Source organism: Trachinotus anak, unplaced genomic scaffold (assembly GCF_046630095.1).
Source record: "Trachinotus anak isolate AG129_WGS33_773 ecotype Australia unplaced genomic scaffold, CSIRO_AGI_Tana_v1 ptg000001l, whole genome shotgun sequence".
NCBI lineage: Eukaryota > Metazoa > Chordata > Actinopteri > Carangiformes > Carangidae > Trachinotus > Trachinotus anak.
This window is the reverse complement of record NW_027273852.1, coordinates 18,893,344-18,914,440: the sequence shown is the minus strand read 5'-3', so window position 1 is coordinate 18,914,440 and position 21,097 is coordinate 18,893,344. Positions and strand designations below refer to the sequence as shown.

At 39.3% G+C, this 21,097-nt stretch overlaps 1 protein-coding gene across 1 annotated transcript in view; it reads right to left on the bottom strand.

Moving 5' to 3' along the window:
* Window positions 1–21,097, bottom strand: part of LOC139623759 (contactin-associated protein-like 5) — an 87,637-nt gene that overhangs the window by 58,786 nt on the left and 7,754 nt on the right. The window contains exons 2-3 of the mRNA XM_071482252.1: window positions 10,126–10,236; window positions 8,296–8,489 (exon numbers count right to left, since the gene is read on the bottom strand). Coding sequence (XP_071338353.1) covers window positions 8,296–8,489; window positions 10,126–10,236 — 305 coding nt within the window. The remainder of the gene's footprint in view (window positions 1–8,295; window positions 8,490–10,125; window positions 10,237–21,097) is intronic.

Genomic DNA, 21,097 nt, shown 5'->3' with positions numbered 1-21,097 from the left:
CAGACACTGCAGTTTTGATGGCAGCATTAAACAGACAGAGCAAGAGGTGACCAATGCTCGACAGCAAATAACCTCAGATCTGAAGTGAATAGTAATATTTTCACCAGCGAGTAGAAAAGTATTTGCTTTTAGCTAAATGCTTGAAATATAAGCAGAAAAAAAAAATAAAATCTAAATCCTTGAATAGAACAGACAAAAACAAAGTGCTGACACGGCCAACCCAAGGGCAATGTCTTCTTCCTATCCTTGGCCATACTATTTAATGTAAAGTGATAAGAATCATTGTGCGGTGTAGAAATATGAGAATATCCGTTCAAGCAGGTCCATATGAGATGGAGGAAAAATGACCACTGAGGCAGCCCGGGGCAATATAAGGGCTCTCGTATTGTGTTTTCTCCCTGCAGAACAAAAAACAAAAACCTGAGCACTATGGTGAGATGTCATTCTTCTTTTCCCTTTTCCACCTTTCCTCCACTTTCCATCTGCACCAAACAACACCAGGGGACATGAATAGAGAAACAGACAAGGAATGAGAGATGGAGACAGAAACAGAGACAAACAACCTCTCCTCTCAAATGACTGATTACCAGCTGCTTCATAACTGATTCTAGGCATGTGACATATCAGATCAATACGTACTCGTACTATGAAGAACAAAAAAGATAGATCATTGACAGTGGAGCTCCGGGCTTTTGTGAATGGTTCAACACAGTCAGACAAGGCCAATAATTCAGCTTTCCGCAACAACAAAACCACAGTGACCAGCAGCGCAACTGGCCGTCCGAGGCTCATGGAAGGCTGCAAAGTGGCGGCATCATTAAACAAACCAGGATGCTGCTTCTTGGTAGATAATCAAGGCAACAGCGCAACCATTAAGGCTGTTATTGTGATTTATGCCACCACTTCCCCCATTTTGAGCCATTTACTGAGTGGAGCCTTGTGGCTGAGTCTTAAAACGTGTAGAGGCTCGGCTAATTTATACATGCACGGTAATTCACAGGAGGGATTAACAAATGGCACTGGGGCTTACACATTTGGTTGAGGAAAATGTATTACTGTAGCACTACAAACAGCATTCAGAGCAAATGAAATAAGAGAAACATGCTGGCCTTGGAAAAAAAAAAAACATCCTTATTCACAGCACTAAGGTTTTCCGTGCTTGTAGCCAGAAAATCAAATGCAGTCGTTGGTGTTTTATTGAGAATAAGGCTGCCGAAGACATGTGTTTGTCATACAGAGGTTGAGCTATGACTGTGTTTTTCACTGCAGTGGAAGACCGTTTCACTGAATATCAAATATTCATGACTACATGAGCAACAATCACAATTAAAGTTCAGGAAAAAAGTCTCCTTAAGCATTATTTATTAATCAAAAACAGTCAGAAACTTGGATGATTTTCTTAATCAGGACTCTGTGGTGGTGGGTTGATCTGATTTGACTGACAGCGCTGGCAACATAAGCAATCAAGCCTCCATCTGTCGTCAAAATCTGATTCAAATGTTGTTAAACTCTGTTCTTACAACACATGACATCACTTTTTTTTCCAGCAGAGCCCAGTGCACTTCAAACTAGTGTGAGAAGCAATGACAAGAACAGAAAAACAAGGGGAAAAAATCCTCCTGTGTTGTAACTTTGACAGAAAAATGTGTTCATCATAAAAAAAAGATAAATAAATAAAAATTCAGGGCCTTTAGATTTGAAAAAACTGCTTTTGTTTTTTTTTAATAGGATAGCATGCCATCAGAATCAAGGTAAACAAAATGTTTAGTGTAAGGTGTATGCCCGGTTTACAGCTCAAGCTCTTCTTGTTATTTATAACTAGAATGGCTCTCAGTAAAAAGCATACCTCAGCCAAGGCCAAGCAATCCTTCACATATCTGTGAGAACCAGATTATTATCTGGATCTGCAACAAATTGTACAAAGCAATAGATCTTGACACCATTAAGATGTTTTGACATTATGATCCAAAAAATTACCTGAGAAACTGACAAACATGTTGAAAAATGCAATGTTTAGGAAAGTGATGCAAAATCCCCATATCTGTCCGTCCCTTTGACTGGATAAGCACCAAAATGTAATGGTTTATCCCTGGCCCACGACCCATCTCTCCACCAAATTTGGTGCAAATCGGTTCAGTACTTTTTTGTCACCCTGCTGACAAACAAACAGGCAGACATAAACATTACCTCCTTGGCGGAGGTAATTATTAACCCATTCTTTCCACTTGAATTCCCAGCTGAACTTCTGGAAAATCTAATGAACCAAATGAACTCTGATTGAGTCTGCAGAGCAGTCATTCTAACGATTCATTAGCTAACAATGCTCACACACGTCAGCATGACTCATTAGTATTCGGGAGTGGTACCAACGCAAGAGCATACCACTGAGGCCATCCCTGGCAGTGACGTTTGTGTGTTTTTTTTCCTCTTTGGAAAAACTTACAGCAGAACATCCTGTGTGTTCCAGCTGGGAGATGAGGCAAACTCTCTGAATAAAGGGCCTGGGGGTGCTGAAGATTTTCCAGGGGGCCAGAAGACCAAGGTTGGTCCTTATCCGCATAAACAATCCCAACCCCACAGTGACTTCATTATTTCTATTTATGTTTCTGTCACTGCGGAAAACAGTTTCCCTCCCCGTTCATTAAGACTCTTTACTCTTCCTCTCCAGTGATGAGCTCCCTTGTGTCAGTTTTCCTTTATGTTGCATACAGCACAGGCACATCAGTTTATTTTAATCAATCCACTGGGGAATAAATCCTGCTGCCGGCTACGAAGACGCTGCAGTATGTTTCAGGAGGTCACTGGCCAGTTAAACAGCCTAAGGGTAGACATAGTGAAAACTAAGAGACCGTGACCTTGCCATGAGTGAAAATACTACTTAAATCCCAAATCTCCAGTCGGTCAGCCAGACATCCCCCAACCAGGATCAACAAGATCTTAGATATTTCTTCAGCATCTCAGCTAGAAATGACTGGAGTCTGACACATCGGCATGTTGTCATTTGAACATGTGCCTGGTGCAGAGAACACATAGCATTAGTAGTATCAGACTATAGGTGTAATATTTACCATGTTCACAAGCTTAACTTAAGGTGCTAATTTGCTAAGTAGCAGTAGTAGCACTGAATAATTAGAAACAGCACTGTCTGAAAATTCATTTCTACACAAACTTGAAATTGTCTTGCATTTGTTTTACAGGTGACATGACAAGCTTGAAGTCTTTTTGAGCCTAATTTGAGCCTGTATGCTACGCGGCTTCAGATATGGCAGTCAGTGAATTTGGTTGGACAGTTGGCCTACAGCTGTGGTCCAGATTAAACTATCTCAAGAACAGCTGGATGGATTGAGATGGAGTTTTGTACAGGAAAATGAATCCCTCTGATTTTGTTGACCCCCTGCCTAGTGCTACATCTAGTGCTACATCTAGTTTTTCAATAATTTTCTACTACTGCTAATCAGCAAATTAGCTAACAAATACAAATTCTTTCAACAAATGCACAAACTTGAATTTCTCATACACATTTATTTTATAAAGGTTGATTTACAACTTGGAATTATTTGTGAAAATCACTTGAAAAGTGAAAATCAACAATCTTTATAAATAAAGACCAAAAGGTTGTTTAAATTTCATATAAGATCAGGCTGTATAACACTACAAGCACTATCAACATGCTAGACCAATCTCACGTGTTATTGTTATCATGCTGTTAAAAGAAATGTCATTGGGAGCTGAAAATTAGTCTGCAGCGCTCATGCAAAAACATTTTTATCCTTGTTAGATCCTGATCTACCTGAGCAGTTAACATGCAGGAAAATTAATGTTTAAAATTCCCCTGAAGGAGGAGACTTTGTTTCACACATTTATTCACAGCTACGTTTAGAGGAGATTTCTAAATAAGACTTTCCAAGGGTAATGATGTTAATCCAGGCCCCCCTGCTGGAATAAATTCCTCTTCCCACCTATGAATACTTGCGAAGACCATACTACTAAATTACCATGAAGTGCAATGCATATATTATACAGGCAATTATTAACAGGGCTCTCAAATTTTTAGAGTTTACTCTGAAAGTATCATCAAGTGCAAGGCTAATTTTTCACATATGGAAAGACATTCAACAATGAGTCTTTATAAATCAGTCATTCTTTGTGTTTGACAGCACATAAGGTGATTAGAGTCCATATCTCATCTGCTCAAAGCTTCCACAGACATTAATCATTTTCACATATTTCCTCCCTTGGCTTGCTCTAATTAGGTTTTTATCAGCTTGTAAAAGAGTGCCATTCTGTTGTTTCACATGTTCTTCTTATACTTAATAAGGCTTTGTTCAGAATGCTGCTACTGACAAGAACAGATGGTGACGTCAACACTTTAACTGAGGTCAGAAAAAAAAAAAAACAGACAAGTGAATCATATTTAATGCAGATTATATGCATGTATATCAAAGCCTATACGTGATTAAATTTCCATTTCTTGTGTTTAAATTTTTTTTTATTTGGGTGCTTAAGTGGTGGAGTTTAAGGATGAAGATAACAGTGTGTAAGTAATTTCTTTCGTTGACACTAGGTGAGAGCAGAGTGACTATACCACCAAAAACCAGCCCCAAAACTTCATATTTAATGACCTGCTGAGAAGAATTTGAGTCAAGCTACCAGGAGGAAAAACTTCTCGTGCCAAACTTCAGGCCAAACATCATAATAAATGATATCATGCAACATAATGCTACATATTCTAATGCACAGTCAACATTATTAGTGTTTGTTTGTTCCATGCTGTTTTGTTTTGAAAAATTGCAGCAGGCTATGGCATGCTAGCAAGATTATTGACCCCTAGCCCGGTTTTTTATGGAGCTAATTTTTCTGTGGAGCTAATTTGGCTCAACATTAGCTCAGAGTGGCTGTGAGCTAGCAGTCATATCAGCAGCTGCTGCTCTCTCATTAGTCCCCCCTCGGTTCACTTTCTGACAGTGAGCTGTTACCTTTGAGCTTCTCTTGTTATTATGCCAGACGGATGTGGGTTAGTATCAGCCAAAGGTCTTGGTGAAAGCTGTAGTTAGTCAGCTTGGGTGTGAGTTTCATTGCAGAGATTGCAGACTAATTGGCTGCTATTCATCCTGCACCATCTTAAAATCCAAGTTCACATGAGCACCAGAGAAGACCAGGGGGGAGGGGGTTTAAATTTTCTGTGTGAGTGTGCATTTAATACACATCAGTAAATACGTCAAGCATTGCAACCAGTCACGCCTGGCTGTACTGTGTGCCAAGTTTCAGAGGACATTGCCTGTTTTGACTGCTCTGGTACAGCACTCTGAGTGCGACATGAATCTTAATATTTGAAAGAAATTCAGCAGCTTTCTTTTGTCTCTCTTATGAGTCAGTTACAAAGGGTGATAGCTGCAGGTCATGTTGGCAATATCGACACAAAATGCTTCATCTTCCCTCTGCACAGCAGCTTTATTTCCTTTTTTCAGACATAATGATATGAGGGCTGACAGTGTGTGGAAGACGCTGTGAGCCGTTTAACACGACATTTCAAAAAATCAGTCACTGGATATAATATCTCAGTGAGCACCACATACATATTTCATTTTATTTTTGATGAACTGTCATCTCATGTTATTTTTTTTTTGGCATTAATGCAAAATAGAGTTGTGCTATTTTTGTTTTTGTTTACATGAATAAATTAGCATTGGGTTAAAAATCTAAAATGGCAAAAAAGTTGCCCCAAAAATGGGAAAATTACACATATTAAAACTACTAGTCAAAATTTAAGTGTTAACATACTATTAGTTATTATATTTAAAGACCCCTCCAATGAAAATCAAGTTTTTAACCTTGTTAACATTTTTTATATAATACATACATAATATCATTAGCGAAATAAGCAGTAAATGTCGTGGCTGCACATTTCCACCTTGGAAATTGCAGGAAACCTTTTGAAACATCATATAATTAAGGAACCAATCCCGTCAATTTGCGAGTGCGTTGGACGGGCAGAACCAACCCAAAACCTTATCATTACAGAGAGCGAGAGTTTTCATTCACACAACCCCCAACACTGTGTCAGTCACTGCCAGTTACAAGCTAAGAAACAACATAAACTAATAAAACATGCTAACTGCATCAGATACGTCTGCTAGTCACCGATTGTAGTGCACGACAGACTCCCCATCTGAGACTGGGTCTGACTGAGGCTCAAACATGTGGCTGAGTCTCTCTGATGTTTCCTCCTTTAAGCACCTTGATACTCTCTCTTTTCTCTTTCACCTGTCAACCTGGAGCAAGTAGCAGTGGTGGGTGGGGGATAAGGCCTGATAAAGAACTACTCAATGAGGAAGTAAGAGTAGATGTGCCTCCAGCCCTAGTTTTCAGTTTCATTTGCATTCACTTTTTATGTTGAAAAAACCATGTTAATGGTCAAAATAAGGAACTATATTTTTCGTTATTGATAGTTACCTATTTGTTTAAGCAATTTCTATTGAAGCTGACAGTTTTTCACATTTGCAAATTTAATATAAAAACTGTTAATTTAGTTGTTTTGGGGAGTAAAGACATTGAAACTATCTTCTTAAATTTATTGTACGCTGCATGCTTTTAAGGCTGGGTAATTTTCTAAATAAGCTGCAGCTTTTAGTAAGCATTACTCTAACAGCAGTAAATGGCTATTTGTTGCTGACTACTTTCAAATGTGGATGAATACACATTTGTTTTGTTACACATCTCATACAGAGCTTGTGGGGGAAGGCTGTGACCTGGCTTCAACTTGGCTCACAGTTTTTCCATCCTCATGTTTGATTTCATCTCTAATTCCTACATTCTAGTGTACTTTAGATAATGCATTTTTAAATATGGAGGAACATCAATAATTCAAAACAACATGCACCACTAGGCAGAATCTTCACCCTCAAATCTTTGCGCTTTCTAAATTTCAACACAATGAAAGAAAAAAAGAAAAAGATCACTTTCCAGCAGTGACATACCAGTGGGCAGCTACACACTGTGCTAATTTAGCCTTCAGAGTAGGAAACACAAAGAAAAACAATTAAACATCTTGTTAGGAAGCCTTTGACATTATTGGGGCAAATACAATTAAGAATTAATTACATGCGCCAACATGAGGCTATTTTCTTAGACTCTAAGTTGTTGCACAGGCAGACATAACGTCTTGTGGCGTTGCATGAAGGATTAAAAAAAGCTGTATGATAATCGCATTGACACCAGATACTTCCCACACTTTGTAATGTGTCCGAAAATATGTTATCTGACACTGAACGGCAGTGTCATCAATAAATTGGTCCACCGAGCATGGTGCATGAAAACCAGTTATCTCATGTGACAGATGGCTAAATCTAATTCTTACTGTCAGTGTTTATGATCTGAGTGTGACCACAAAAATCCAGCAAAGTGTCATAAATACGGATACACCAGCTTCACAGCCCACTCACATTATTCACTGACCTCGCTCTAATTCTTTAATTAATGGTTGAACATATTGGGAGAAATACTTATTCACCTTCTTGGCGAGAATTAGACAAGAAGATTGATACGCTAAGGTTACCTCTCTCATGTTAAATGTGGAGCTACAGCCAGGAGGTGATTAGCCACTGGAAGTAGGGGGGAACAGTTATCAGAGTTTGAGCCAAGAAATAGTCCCAAACATTTCCTGTAAAAAAAACAACTTGTTGGCGTTTTAGAGGTCTTTTGAACGGAGCCAAAAGACCTGCTTGATGTTGTGATGCTAATGTAAGACAAGATTTATTTTTGTTAAGATTTATTCTGTACATTACCTCAGGTTTATTGAGAGAATTGGAGTAATTTCATCAAAGGTAACTACAGCACAGAGACAGCACAAATGAAAATGCATTCTGTTCCTTTTTTTAGATGAGAAACTATATCATCCACTTTGCCTGTAAAGTTAGTGATGGCGGAGTGATATGATGTAAGGCAGTGAGGTGATGTATGATGGTTGTCAATGTTCAGGTGTCCTACTGTGGAAGTGGACATTAAAGTGGTTCAAGTTAGGCAGATGAAGCTGTCCCCATGGCATTGGTCTTCCCATGACGCAAATATGGATTTCTGTTACTCTACAGTTAATGCTAAGCTAGGCTAATCAATTGAGGGTTGTAGCTCCATATACTCCACTCCATGCACTCATATGAGGGTGGTATCAATCTTCTCTTCTAACTCTGCATTGAAGCATATTTAGCAGTAAATAGCCAAAAATAAGCATATATATATATATATATATATATATATATATATCTATATGAGCTATAAAGCATCCATTTGTAGACTCACCCCGACTCCATCCTCATGCCTGTACTGTTTCCAGGCTCGGCCCGTGTCACTGTAGAGCAGCAGGTAACTGCTGACCCAGTCCCAGCTGTCATATCGTCCCTGTGTGGCGACAGCCGTCACCTCCATCTGCTCCCTGAGGTCCACCTGGAGCCACGGCTCCTGGTCAGTCACCATGGGGGACCAGCCTCCCGCTCCTAAGGGAGAGCAGAGAAATAGAGGCAGAGGGTGATCTATTAAACATCAGTTCTGTTGATCCACGGTGGATTGTTGTGGTTTGTGCTCAGTTGCCTCCGGGCTCAGATTGCAAAAAATGTATAAAGTCCTGATATGTACGCAGGGAGTGTTTGTAAAAGGCTTCAAGGTGAAGTTACACTGCAGCTGCCACAGTGGAAATCCTCAGTTCTTGGAAAACAGCTGATTTAAAATGTTTACAGCATCTACTAATGCACCTACTGGAAATATGTTGGTACTTTCCCCACTTTCTAAAGATGATTACCTTATTAGCATTCATCATCTGTAGCTCTGATCAGGTTTTGATAGCATATGTAGTCTGTCCAAAGCTTGTGGGAGCTGTATTAGTTGAGTGTTATTTATTCAGCATCAGTTCCCTTTTGCATGAGAGGCTACAAGTTGTACCAGAGGACCACAGGGACAGGAGATGATGGCAAGACAGTTTACTGTGTCAAAGCAATCAGATTGTTCCTCTTCCCTTATTAATAATTTGGCATTTGGAAATAGCCACAGTATAGCTATTTTCTGGCATCTGTCTTGCCTGTAGCTGTTTGATTTGCTTTCGGTCGTTGACTCCTCAAGCTGTTTTGGGGTGGATCCAAGAGGGACCAGTACCCTTATGACAACGACCCTAGACCCCGTTGTGGCCCTGCTATGCAGTTTCCTCTGACTCTGACTTTTCTATGACTCAATGAAAGCCAGGCCTCCATTAGTCGCCATGACTCATTGTAATGGTCCCACAATTTACACTTTTCTGATGTTTTATTTCATGTTTTGATATCTATGAGAATATTTATTTGCGGTTTTAAGTACCAAAAACAATCTTTTTTTTTGGTGAAGCAATACAGAGACAAAAAAAAATGACATAGCATAGCATAGCATAGCTTAGCATAACATAGCTTAGCATAATAAAACATAACATAACATAACAGTGGAACAAAACACAACAACTTTTTGTTATTGCTATAGATATATATTCTGGTTGCAGAGATTCATATTTATATTTGGGCGGGGCTTGGGGCATGGCTGAGAGCAGTGACTGTTTTGTTGTGACATCACAAAGTTACAAAAGTCCTGATGGCTCGTTTTAAGGCTCATTTTCTGAAAACAGGCTGTGTACATTTCTCTGTGGACTGAGCACTTTGATACTTTCACAGTATAATAAAAAAAGACATGATAGTCTCACTTCATACAATATGGGACCTTTTAGAAACACATGAAGTCACTTTCTTTGCTATATAGCAGTCACTGTATTCATGTAGCATTTTTAAATTTTGTTTGAAACTTATTTCATTTTAGTCTGTGAGTAAACACACAGCCATCTTTCCTTCATCTCTTTAAAACAGTGAAACGGTGTCCATCTGAGCTGCAGCCTGCCGCTAATGCAGCAAGTCCTCATACTTCACAGCTCATTTGTCATTGCCTTCGAAAACAATGACCATATGACCATTACGAAAATGGTTCAGATGAGCGTTTTCTGGTCTGCTGCCTCTCTTGTTAATGTTCATTAGTAACCGCTGGTACAGCAGATGGGTGGTGCATAAGTGAAGCATTTAGAAATGCTGAAATCTATGCAGGAGCACTGTCTGTTTTACTCACCATCTCTTCTGTTAAGTTTGGCATTGTAGGCAGCATAACTGACCGAGGACTGAGAGGAGCTCTGAAAGGACGAATGGGGTAACGCTGATACAAGAGGACCATTGCAAGTATCTGTGAAAGAAAACAAAAAGAAAAATCCAGATGTCATTAAAATCATGTTGCATACAGTTTACGCAATGTATTTTACATGCAAATCTGACAATAAAAAGGATGGCTCTGAAGGGGTCTCACTGCTCGCCACGCTCTGATTTATTCAGCTGACAGTAATATTAGAAAATGCATCCTGGCGTAGTTAAACATGTTGGTTCAAAGTGCACCTCTACCTGTCTGTGGAGGAGTTTTAAGTCAAGAACTGGGGAAAATAACAGGGCTGCCTCACTTATCCAGTTCTCAGATGCCTCAAACAGTCTATTAACCCATGCAGTGACCCTTGAAAACTACACAGAAATAGCTACGACTCCTTTTGTGTGTGTGTGTGTGTGTGTGTGTGTGTTCTTTTTAATCCTGCAGTGTGAGATTACATCACGTCCAACAGGCAGGAGCAGATTAAGAGTCCAGTGATCTGGAGCTGTCAGCCTCATCTTCCTCTGACCAAACCCCGCCTGCCACAAAAATGGTGAATCACACAACATCCTCTTCTGCTTTTTGGCTGCACTTGAGCGCAGAGCTGCATTAAGGCCTGTATCTGAGAACGTAATGAAAACTGGCACCAGTCTGATTACAATTATCCCTGTACTCTCTCCCATCAGCGTGTACTTCGCTCTTTTGAGTGTGAGAGGCTTTTTGTTTTTGGATGCCATTCTAGTTTGAGTTCAGATGGATTCTGAGCACATCTGGAGTGGCAATTGGCCATCCATCTGGTCGACAAGAGCACAGCAGAACTGACAGCGTGAGCTCGTTCTCCTTTTGGGCGTCCCTGTGAATTTCGACTGACCTGATTTGACTGCTCTCAGATCGCTTGCCAAGAGATTCTTCTAATCCTGATTTCAAGTGTGACTAAAGTGGATCAAGCTGTTTTGTCCAAGACTCAAATTATGGCTGAGCTGCAGTGCAGTTGCAGATGTTCATTGGGGAAATGAGAACATTGGCATGGCATCTTAACGCACCACTACAAGAACTGGGGTTATGCAAGCGCAGCACTTTTAATCTGTCAGAAGTCTTCCAGATCCTACTTCTGATCCTTTAGGGATCAGAAGTAGGAGACTACTCTTCTCATCTGCCTTTCAATCTGTATCCGTCCATCCTTTCTTGAACGATTCATCTCAACTTGAAGAGCTGACAAAACCTCTCTGATGTGAGCTTACACCTCAAACGCGTCTTCAATTGCTTTGCTCCTCCGTTCCATCTACGCTCAACACCACAGCACACAACAAATGAGACCTTGACAGCTTAAAAAAACAACAACAATATTTTGAAGGTGTAGCACACGTTCTCAAATTGACAGGTGAAACATACCTCTCTGGGGTGTGTGAGTGCAGAGGAAGTTTCTCCACGTGCAAATTGTGCATCTTATAGATCCAGTTGTTGTTTACAGTCTTGGTCTGGAGCCAAATGCCCGGCTGTCAGTCAGGAGGACTCGTTTGTCTGTCTGAAGTCTCAAGGGCTTGAAACTAATAGCAAAATTAACCTGGACGTGCACCTCAATGCACGTACATAACTGCCAGCTGAGAGGGAACACTTAATCTCCCTTGAAATCATACATTAAGTACATCTTGACTGCACATCCAGCTGCTGGGATGGATGGGGATTTTTTCCAGTGCAACAGAAGTGGCATGTTGACAGTTCTCTTATCCCATGAAAAGATCAAAATCAACAATGTGTTTATCAGTTTGTCATTATCACTTTCAGACTTCGCTCCGGTCTTTACAGCACTCAGCCCTCCGCTGATTGGTTCTTCCTGAAGAGGTGGTGTGAAGTTATTTCCTAACATATAGCGCATTTGTTGGGGACTGTTTTCAGCTGCTGATTAATAGACATTCAGTGTTCTCCTGAGTATTTACAGCACTAGAACCATGTATGTGGGATCAACTCAAAATAAACTAGTGTCTGCGTTTACCATAATGAAGGAGCTGTGTGTCACAGTGTGGCTCACCGATTTGTTTTTTGCAAGTCCTCCAACCTGAACAACCACATAGGTTGTTTTTTTCCGACCCTCTGATACAACCAGACGGCAACCTCCAGGGCTGAAAGGTGAATGGCCACTTGAGGCTGACTCTAAAAGGGAGTCAATCCTTATAGTATCTCATGTTAAAACGTTCAACTTTACAGCATAAATAAACATGTTCACAGCCTGGTGCAAAAAAAACAGTTTTGGTCTTTGTAGCTAATTTCCTCCTTCATGACAACTGTATATAACTCACCCATTTAAATTTCATTAATGCTTAAAGTGCTGCGTAACTGAGGGCGTAGCTGCTCTGAGTGACAGGTGGGTGAGTGTGTGCTTGCTACAAACCGGAATGCACAGTCTCAGCTCCACTCACGCCGCACCTCTTTGCCCATTTTTGGATTAGCCAGGATTCAGGCAAAGACAGGCACTGCCAAGATGGCAACGGCAGAGCAGCCTACTCTGAGCTTCAGAAACTGCTCTTCAGAAAGATCTGGGTGATGTCAAGGAGGCTGCATCCATCTTTACTGACTGTACCACGAGTAATATACCTACCGTCATTGCCATGGTTACTATAATAACAGTCATGGCTTGGTTAGGTTTAGAAAAAGATGGTGATTTGGGTTAAAATAAGTACTTCCTCAATGTTAAACAATCTTTGTTGTCATGGTTACAATGTAACAATGTGGTTAACTTTGTCAAATATTTGAATAATAGAAACAACATAAACTGGGACATGGGGACAAATGGGAAACGAACACCACTTTCCTGTGTCATATTCCTGTGTTGACGTGGACTTTGTCGCTCTATAAACTACGTCACTGCACTTTTCCCTTTGCTCCTGTCATCATTACTAATTAGATGTCACCTAGCGACAAAACGTAACTCTGCGTCATAATAACCTGCTACACAGACGACCTATGGGTTTGTTTTTTTTCAGGACAGTCTCTTTTTGAATAACACTGGAGACTCTGTGGCACAAAGGGATAAGCTTCAGTACAATCAGACATGGTTACACAGACAGTAGCCTACCTGTGTGTAGGATCAATTCTTTGTTAGCTTTGGTCTTTTCACAGGATTTATTGGCAATAAAAAAAAGAATATTGCAAGCCTTATCTTTTACTGCTGTTTTTCAATACTGTCCTTTCATATTGAAAAAATAAAAGATGTCCTCTCCTTAACCATTCATTCCCCAATGAATGGCTGCAAGCAGGCGTAGATTCAGGGTGAGCTTTTCTTTCTACTTTTTGGCCCCTCATCATTTCATCATTTAATCAAAACATATTCATACAAACAAATTTTTGAATTCAAAACCATCACACACCAGAGAAGTGCAACGGAAATCCTGTCTGGCTACATGTTTCATTTTAAGGTGAGATTACATGAGGTCCTTGAAACCACCAACTCCTCTTTGTCAACTGCACATTAGATTCAGTGGAATCGACTGAGCAATACTGTACGTGCAGCCCTTTTCCCCAATGCTCCCCTTTGCTCATTAGCAAGCCCGCCTTAACCTGAGTGCACAAAACAGATGCTGTTCCACAAAGAAATCAATTATCACAACAAAGTGCATTTTGCACCACACATGGGATGGATATTTTAAGCTCTAGTAGCAGAGGCATTATTGCACCTGAAGATGACTACATGCCCCAAATCAAATAAACATGGCTCGCCAGATATGAGGAAGCCTGAGTTTCCTCTTGGATATTGAATCTCAGGAAATGTATAAACAGTTGGATATGAAAAAATGCCAAAGGGATTTCGTAAAAATAGAACATGCAGTAGAGATAGGCAAAGGGTAGAGCCTTGTGGAGCAGGATTCTCAATCTGACCTGATCCTCTTCACTGGTAGGATCAAACCCATGTAATTAAAAAATAGTTAGAGTGCAACTCACACACACAGCTTAGAGGGGCATTCGGTGCTCCACACATGTAACTGAACTCTGCAGTAAACCAACTGTGACATGGACTTCATGACATTTCATTTGTGCTTCTTACTCCATTCAGTGTATCTGACAGCTGGAGTTACTGTCTAACCCTTCTAAATTATATATAATACATAAAATAAAGTTTATAAATTATATACTATAATCAAAATATATGAAAACATTATGCATTTCGACTGACTGACTACGCTACACACAGGAGCGTCAACACATGCAATTTTAGGCAATGTACAGCGGGATTGGTCTGAGGTCAGAGTTGATAATTACTACAGGAGAACAATTAACAGCACATTAAAAGGACACAGCCCAGGCAACTGCAGGGTCAACAAGACAAAAAAAGTCAGCATTAAATGCACGTCGACCACACAAGTAACACTCATCCATATTTACTCACTTGGCAGATGCATATATCCAAAGTGACTTTCAAGTGAGTCGCTTTGAATCATGTCATGTCACACAAATGCATCACAGCAACAGCTGCAACACAGTGCCAATATACCATCTACTGTAGAAAGCTCCAGAGCATGTGAGTCAGCCCAGCAATAATAATAATATCCAATAATATCCAACATCACCGCCTTGAAATATGACAAAGTAGAAACCACAGAGGGAATGATGTTAACGTCAGCTAAGCTCAAGAGAATAGGTCAGCCTCACCTTTAGATGTTAAGTTAATGTTGTGGTTTTCGTGCCACATACTCTTTTAACCTCAGAGAAAGAGGTTCACGAGTCAAGCTCAACCAATCATGACTCATAAGTATGAGTGTATTAAATATGATCTGACCCCTCATACTGTTATTGCTGTTTGCTGTGTTCGCAGAGAGAGAGAATGGAAAACTTGGACAAGAAGAAACTGTTTCAAAAACTTGTTCAAGTTACTAATTGGCAAATGCATGTTTTTTGCGTGTGTATTTTTTCTTCTATATTTACACTGCATTGCATGTATCAAAGCATTCTAATTTGTTACTTAACATTTCTTAATGCTTAGTTTTTTTGTTTTTTTTTCCATGACATTTTTAAATTACACTTTTAAAGAGTGACGAGGACAAAATTGGCCATTTCAAAAAGTGGTGGGGACATGTCCCCAGTGTCCTATGACCATAAATGAAATCTCCACTTTGACCAAATACAACATATAGATGCCATTTACTCATTAACAGTAGGACAATACACGGCAATATCTCTCACTCTAGGAGACATTCTGCATAGGGAATACGATCACTTTTGATATTTTCTATCAAATGGAGTACCTTTCACAATGTGGTATTAATACTTCAGCTAGGTAAAGGATTTGAATGCTTCTTTCACCACTGATAACAACCTCTGATATTCTTACAGGGTTATAGGGTTTAAATAACTTTATTACCTCTCAAGTACAGGAAAATTAAAAAAAAAAGAAATTTAAATTTAAAATGATTCAAATGGATCTCTGAAAACTTAAAAATGTCTGTCCTTGCACATTTAGTCCTCCATCACTGCAGAGTTGAAAGAAAGGCTGGTGTCTGTGAAGGAAACTTCAAACCAGCATTAAATAAAAAAGGCCATTAGAGAGAGATTATTAAAAGCAGCAAATTTGGTACTATCTATTCTCCACCCCTGGGGTTGTTTCAACCATTTTTTCCGCTGGTTTTGATTTACGAGATCTGCAGTATAATGGTTTCATTTTATTCTGTCATAACAAAAAAAAAAAACAAACAAACAAAAAAAACAAAAAAATTACACAAAAAGATACACAGACTTTCTGCTATTGGGCAATAAATCATTAGAAACATAAGTATAGCTCTTTTAGAACAGTAATAAACCCCTCAAGAGCAAAGGCAGCCTGTGGAGGGTGCATAGGTTCAGTCAACACAGACCACAGCGTCAATAATATCAAAAGGTACAGAGATAGTATCTGGTAACAGAGCGGCCTCAGACCTCTGTGTGGTACTGATAAAGCTTCATATGATACCTCGCATGGCCTCGCAGGCTTTGGGGGCTCAGTGACCTCTGCGCAGCGATAGCCTGAGTAGAGCCGAGGTATTGGCTGACAATTAGTACCAAATGCCGGCAGAATTCAAGGAAGCACACGTCAATACAAATGATTGAGAAACACTGCCCGGTTTACTGTAGCACTTCATTTCTCTGAACGCTGCATATGATCTAAAGGGACCTATAAGCATTTACAGGCAGCCGGCAGGATGTTTTGCTGGGCTATCGACAGCTTTAGTGATTATACACATCTCATCTGCCAAACATGAATTATTCAACCCACATTCAAGAATGTAGTGAAACAGGATTTGTGGTAATTTTCTGTTGGCTTATAGGATTTGTGGGAGTATTTTACACAACATCTTGGTAAAGACAAGGTAATAATGGAATAATAATAGTTAAAAAATGGGGGGTAATAATAGGCATCAATGAGTAATTACAAAGGGTGCTAATTACAAAGGTAGGGACTAATATCTTGGTGCTAATGTTGATGATAAATTTGCTAAATTATGTAATAGCACAATATTGGGCGGAAGAAAAGCTTAGTAAAATCATTGTAATGATGTTTGACAATAGACTCATTCTTTTACTGTGTTTATTGCATGATTAAATTGGGGTTCAGGCCTCTGCACAAAAGTGAGCAGTCTTGCTTTTAGATGGAACTAAACAAATGAGGTTTAATTGGTTTAATCATATCTATCCAAGGCCATTTGAATGTAAAGATAGATATAAAAGTACCATTTACCGTAAAGAAAAAAAACCCATCATATAATACAATATTTAATATCCAATATTGCTTAGTTGAGAGTAGAGGAAAATATCTTTGGAGAGAATAGTTCTCATGGAGGGGTATAGATAAAAAAAGAGGGTTTTGTCTTGGAGGAATGGTTCATGGAGGACAATTTCACACCACTGCTTTACATAGCATTTGGTGGGAAGTCACTCAAGATAAGAAACATTTGTAGATAGGATGCCTGTGTCACTGGGCTGCCCTCAGTCTGAAATATTTATGACTTCAAAGCTGCTGAAAAAGGGCTAAATAAGCCCAACAGCAGCAAACAGTAAAACCATATCTACTCACTGTAAGGACATAGACTGCTGGTTACCTAGAAATGATATCAATTCCTCCAATTTAAACAGTGTTGGTCCAGGCACTCCAGACGCTATTAGCTGATTAAAGCATCCTTATAACTCTGTTCTCACACTCGAGATGGTGAAATGCAGGGATTTACTAATGCCACGATGGCGTCACAACATTTAAACCGTGATTATGAGCAGCCGAGCGGGGAAAACGGTTCACATCAGCCTCAGGCTTGCAACTCTGAGTCAGAGATATTTCTGACTCTGAGGATATCTCTGACTACACACTTGTCAATAAACAGCTGGCAGGATGGCTGCATATGCAGAACCACTGGCTGTTACATCAAAATAAAATCCAGTATTAACACTGAAAAACAGATTCAGCTAATTTCATAGGAGCTATACTATATACTGTTTGTATCTGGTTTCACTTGGTAATGAGCTGCCACACAAACAGAACTTAAACAAAAGCTAAAAGAGAGATGCAGAAATATGTCCCAAAACACAGAAATGAATTCGTATTTTAGAATTTCCTGTCCCCTCATCCTGAAATCAATGTTTTTTTTTTTTTTAGATGAATAAGGAATGTGGTTAACACAAGCTGAAGATAGTTTCATGTTTTATTCTATGACATCAAATACGTCAGTATGTCATTATTTTTTAAGCTTTTACATTTCTTAAAAAAGGCTGGTTGCTAACAAGTGGGTAAATGAGAATACAGAGGTTGCTGGGGACGTTAAATGTCTACCCACTAACCACTCGTCCACCTTCACGGCTTCATTGTGTGTATACTCACACTCTTGCAAACTGTTATTAACTTTCTAAGGGGAAAGGCTTTTGTAGAAGAGGGAAACACGCTAAAGCAGGCTTAAAAAATCATTTGTGAAGATTATCCTGCTGAACAAAAGCTGTAAATATAATAAACTTTTGTTCGTTGCAGATCTTATTTTCTGCAATCATCCAAAAGCCGATGTAAAAAAACCCACAGGCTTTTTGTGGAGGGAACCAGGGTGATGCTAACTTCTTGGTTGGCCTATAAAAATACGTGATCCCAATGTGCTAACACTACTAATAAGAGGTGTTTTTCCCGCTCTTCCCATTCTGTCAGTACAGTGTGAATGCAGCAGCAGCTCCAACAGTGACAAAACTGTCATGTCTCCTCTGTTAATAGCAACAAGCTTCTCATTCGCTGTCACTTTTTCTGCATGAGCAGCAGATTATATCAGCTGTTGCTAACTAACATTCATTTTTTTCTGGGTAACAAGCCAAAATTAAACTTGGCTGTTGTTGGGTTTGTGTGCTGCCTGCTGTCATTACTTGTGTCTGTATTCAGCCAAAGATTCTTTATGAAGTAAAAGAAGCATCACTCTGTACAATCATGAGTGGACTGAGTGTTTCTGTAGTTTCTCCAACAAAGAAATATGTTGCATTTTCCTTGTTAAACTTTCATATCAATAATTTAAGGTTATCAAGTTTATAGTTTTGAAGCAGGACCTTCAAAATGGCACTTGTTATTTCAAATTGTCAGATTTATATTGAATCAAGGCAAATTTAAGTATTGGATTGGACAGCGTATCGGCAGAATAGTAAAGGAGTTGTAATTGTGCTCAAGTGCTTTCTGATGGTGCTATCCCCAGAAAATATACAGAGCAGATAAATACCTTGATTTCTTATCAAATATCTCAACCAATGTGGAGCCCAATGACATTCAGTTTTTATGTTTTCTGTGCTGCAGTAATCAGGGACACTGCTATACATCTCAAAAGTGATGGCTTTCTGCAATGAAAAGAAACACTGCATCACAGTTGTACTGCATCAAGAGCAGTTTCATTTTCTTTACCTCTGCATCCTGATCCTGGGAGACAGCTCCTCTAGATTGCAAGTGTTTTTTTTTTTTCTTGTTTTATTTTGTTGTTGTTAATCAATATCAAATCATAGAGTGTGAAAATCCAGGCCCGTGTCTGATTCACAGATAATCACACAGTGTAATTACATACAATAATAACCTGTGCTATACAGAATGTTAAATCCAGCAAGACAAGAAGCAGACCTCTGCATTTTTTCCCCTTTTAATTTAACACTCATTATTTTCATTCTGGAGTCTGAATGTTCAGAACAGGATATTTTTTTGTGTCTCATTTTTTCATCACTATAACTGTCCCTTGCTGATTATTGCATCCATCTTATTGGCACAGTCGATAGAAAGTGGGTGTTGATAATCCTTTCAAAACCCTCTTCCAGTAACACCGAAAATAAATGGAGGAGGAAACTTTCAGACTCTGCAGCTATTTGAAGCATATTCATTGCACTCTATAGATTGGGAATGCAGCGTCACTGTGTGACCAATACAGCTGGAAATGGACAGGCCTCCACTGGCGCCATATTCATCACAATAGATTTTTCCTTCTCCTGAGGGAGCAGGCAGAAATTATTCCTCTAAATAGTCCTATATCATGTATCCATGGTATTTTCTTCTTACTCATTACAATCAAAAAGCAGTTTGTTCTGTACACTGAATCTGATTGAAGCTTCCTTCTACCCAGAGACTTCTGACAGTAAAAATAATGTAAGCTCATGGTGTTTTAAAGATCCCATATTTTACATTTTAAAAATGTTTTAATTTGAAGCGTTGATCTCCATGAGAATATATATATTTGTGGTTTTAACAACAAAAAACCACCAGCTCCAGTAACGACAGATCGTCAGAGAGCCTCTCTTCTGATTGGCTGACTGTTTCCTGAGTGATCAAATAAAAATATAGCAAATTTCAGGTAAACACTCAGAGAAACCAAATCCTGCAAGGTTGAATAGCTGGCGTCAGTGGGCTGGGCTTGTTTGAGAGTGGTGACTGCTTTGTTGTGACATCACAAAGTTCCAGAAGTCCTGACAGCTCGTTTTAAGGCTCAGTTTCTGAATACAGGCTGTGTGCATTTCTCTGTGGACTGAGGCTTTGATAGTTTCACAGTGTTAATATAGAACCTAGACCGGCTTTATAATCAATGAAGACATGGAAATCTCACTTTCCTTTAACACCTTCTCACATATATATTAATGCTATAGCTTTAGCCATACCACTGGTTTATCTCTTTAATATCTGTAGATGAATTAAACATCATAAATAATGTTGATAATTATACTTTCATATCATTTTTGCAGCAATTTGCTTCAGTCATTTTTCAGGTATTAAATTGACAGGGTTATCTCAAACATTCCGGTCCGATTATCATACCGATAAAATTATTCTAAACAATGTTTCAAGAAAATGTGTTACATCAAGACCATCACATATGCTGTGATACCACACTGACTGTAGTGTGGAAGTGGAGCGAATTACCTTACCGCCAACATTTCATGCTCTCAGACAATGAATACAAAATGCGAAACAACAGTGTGAAGGCTGCAGCACCTGTCTGCGTATCATCTCCACAACCAAATAATTCAATATGAATGGATGAGAAGAAACAAAATGCCTCTCTCCAAGACAAAATCAAAACTGCAAGTCCCTTCATTTCACGTCTCTGCAGAACTGCAGTCACAGAGATCACGCAGAGCTCTCAAATGCTGCACTTACTCATTTTTTATCCAAATACAATAAACACGCAGTCCCCTGCAGCAGTGCTCTCAACGGTGACACTGTCATCCTGAAAATTAAAATACTGCACACCGGAAAGTAGCAATGGTACCACTGCACTAATGTACAGTGGTAGAAAATTGGCCATTTGTGATTTTTAGTAATTAGTGATTAACTGATAATTACCAGTTTAATTATGATTTTATTTTTATGCAAATGCTAATTTTCTGTTTCGTTACCACGAAAATGCTGCTGCTAAACGCCTTCCTGTTTAGTTAGTTTTGGTGACATTTTTAGAGT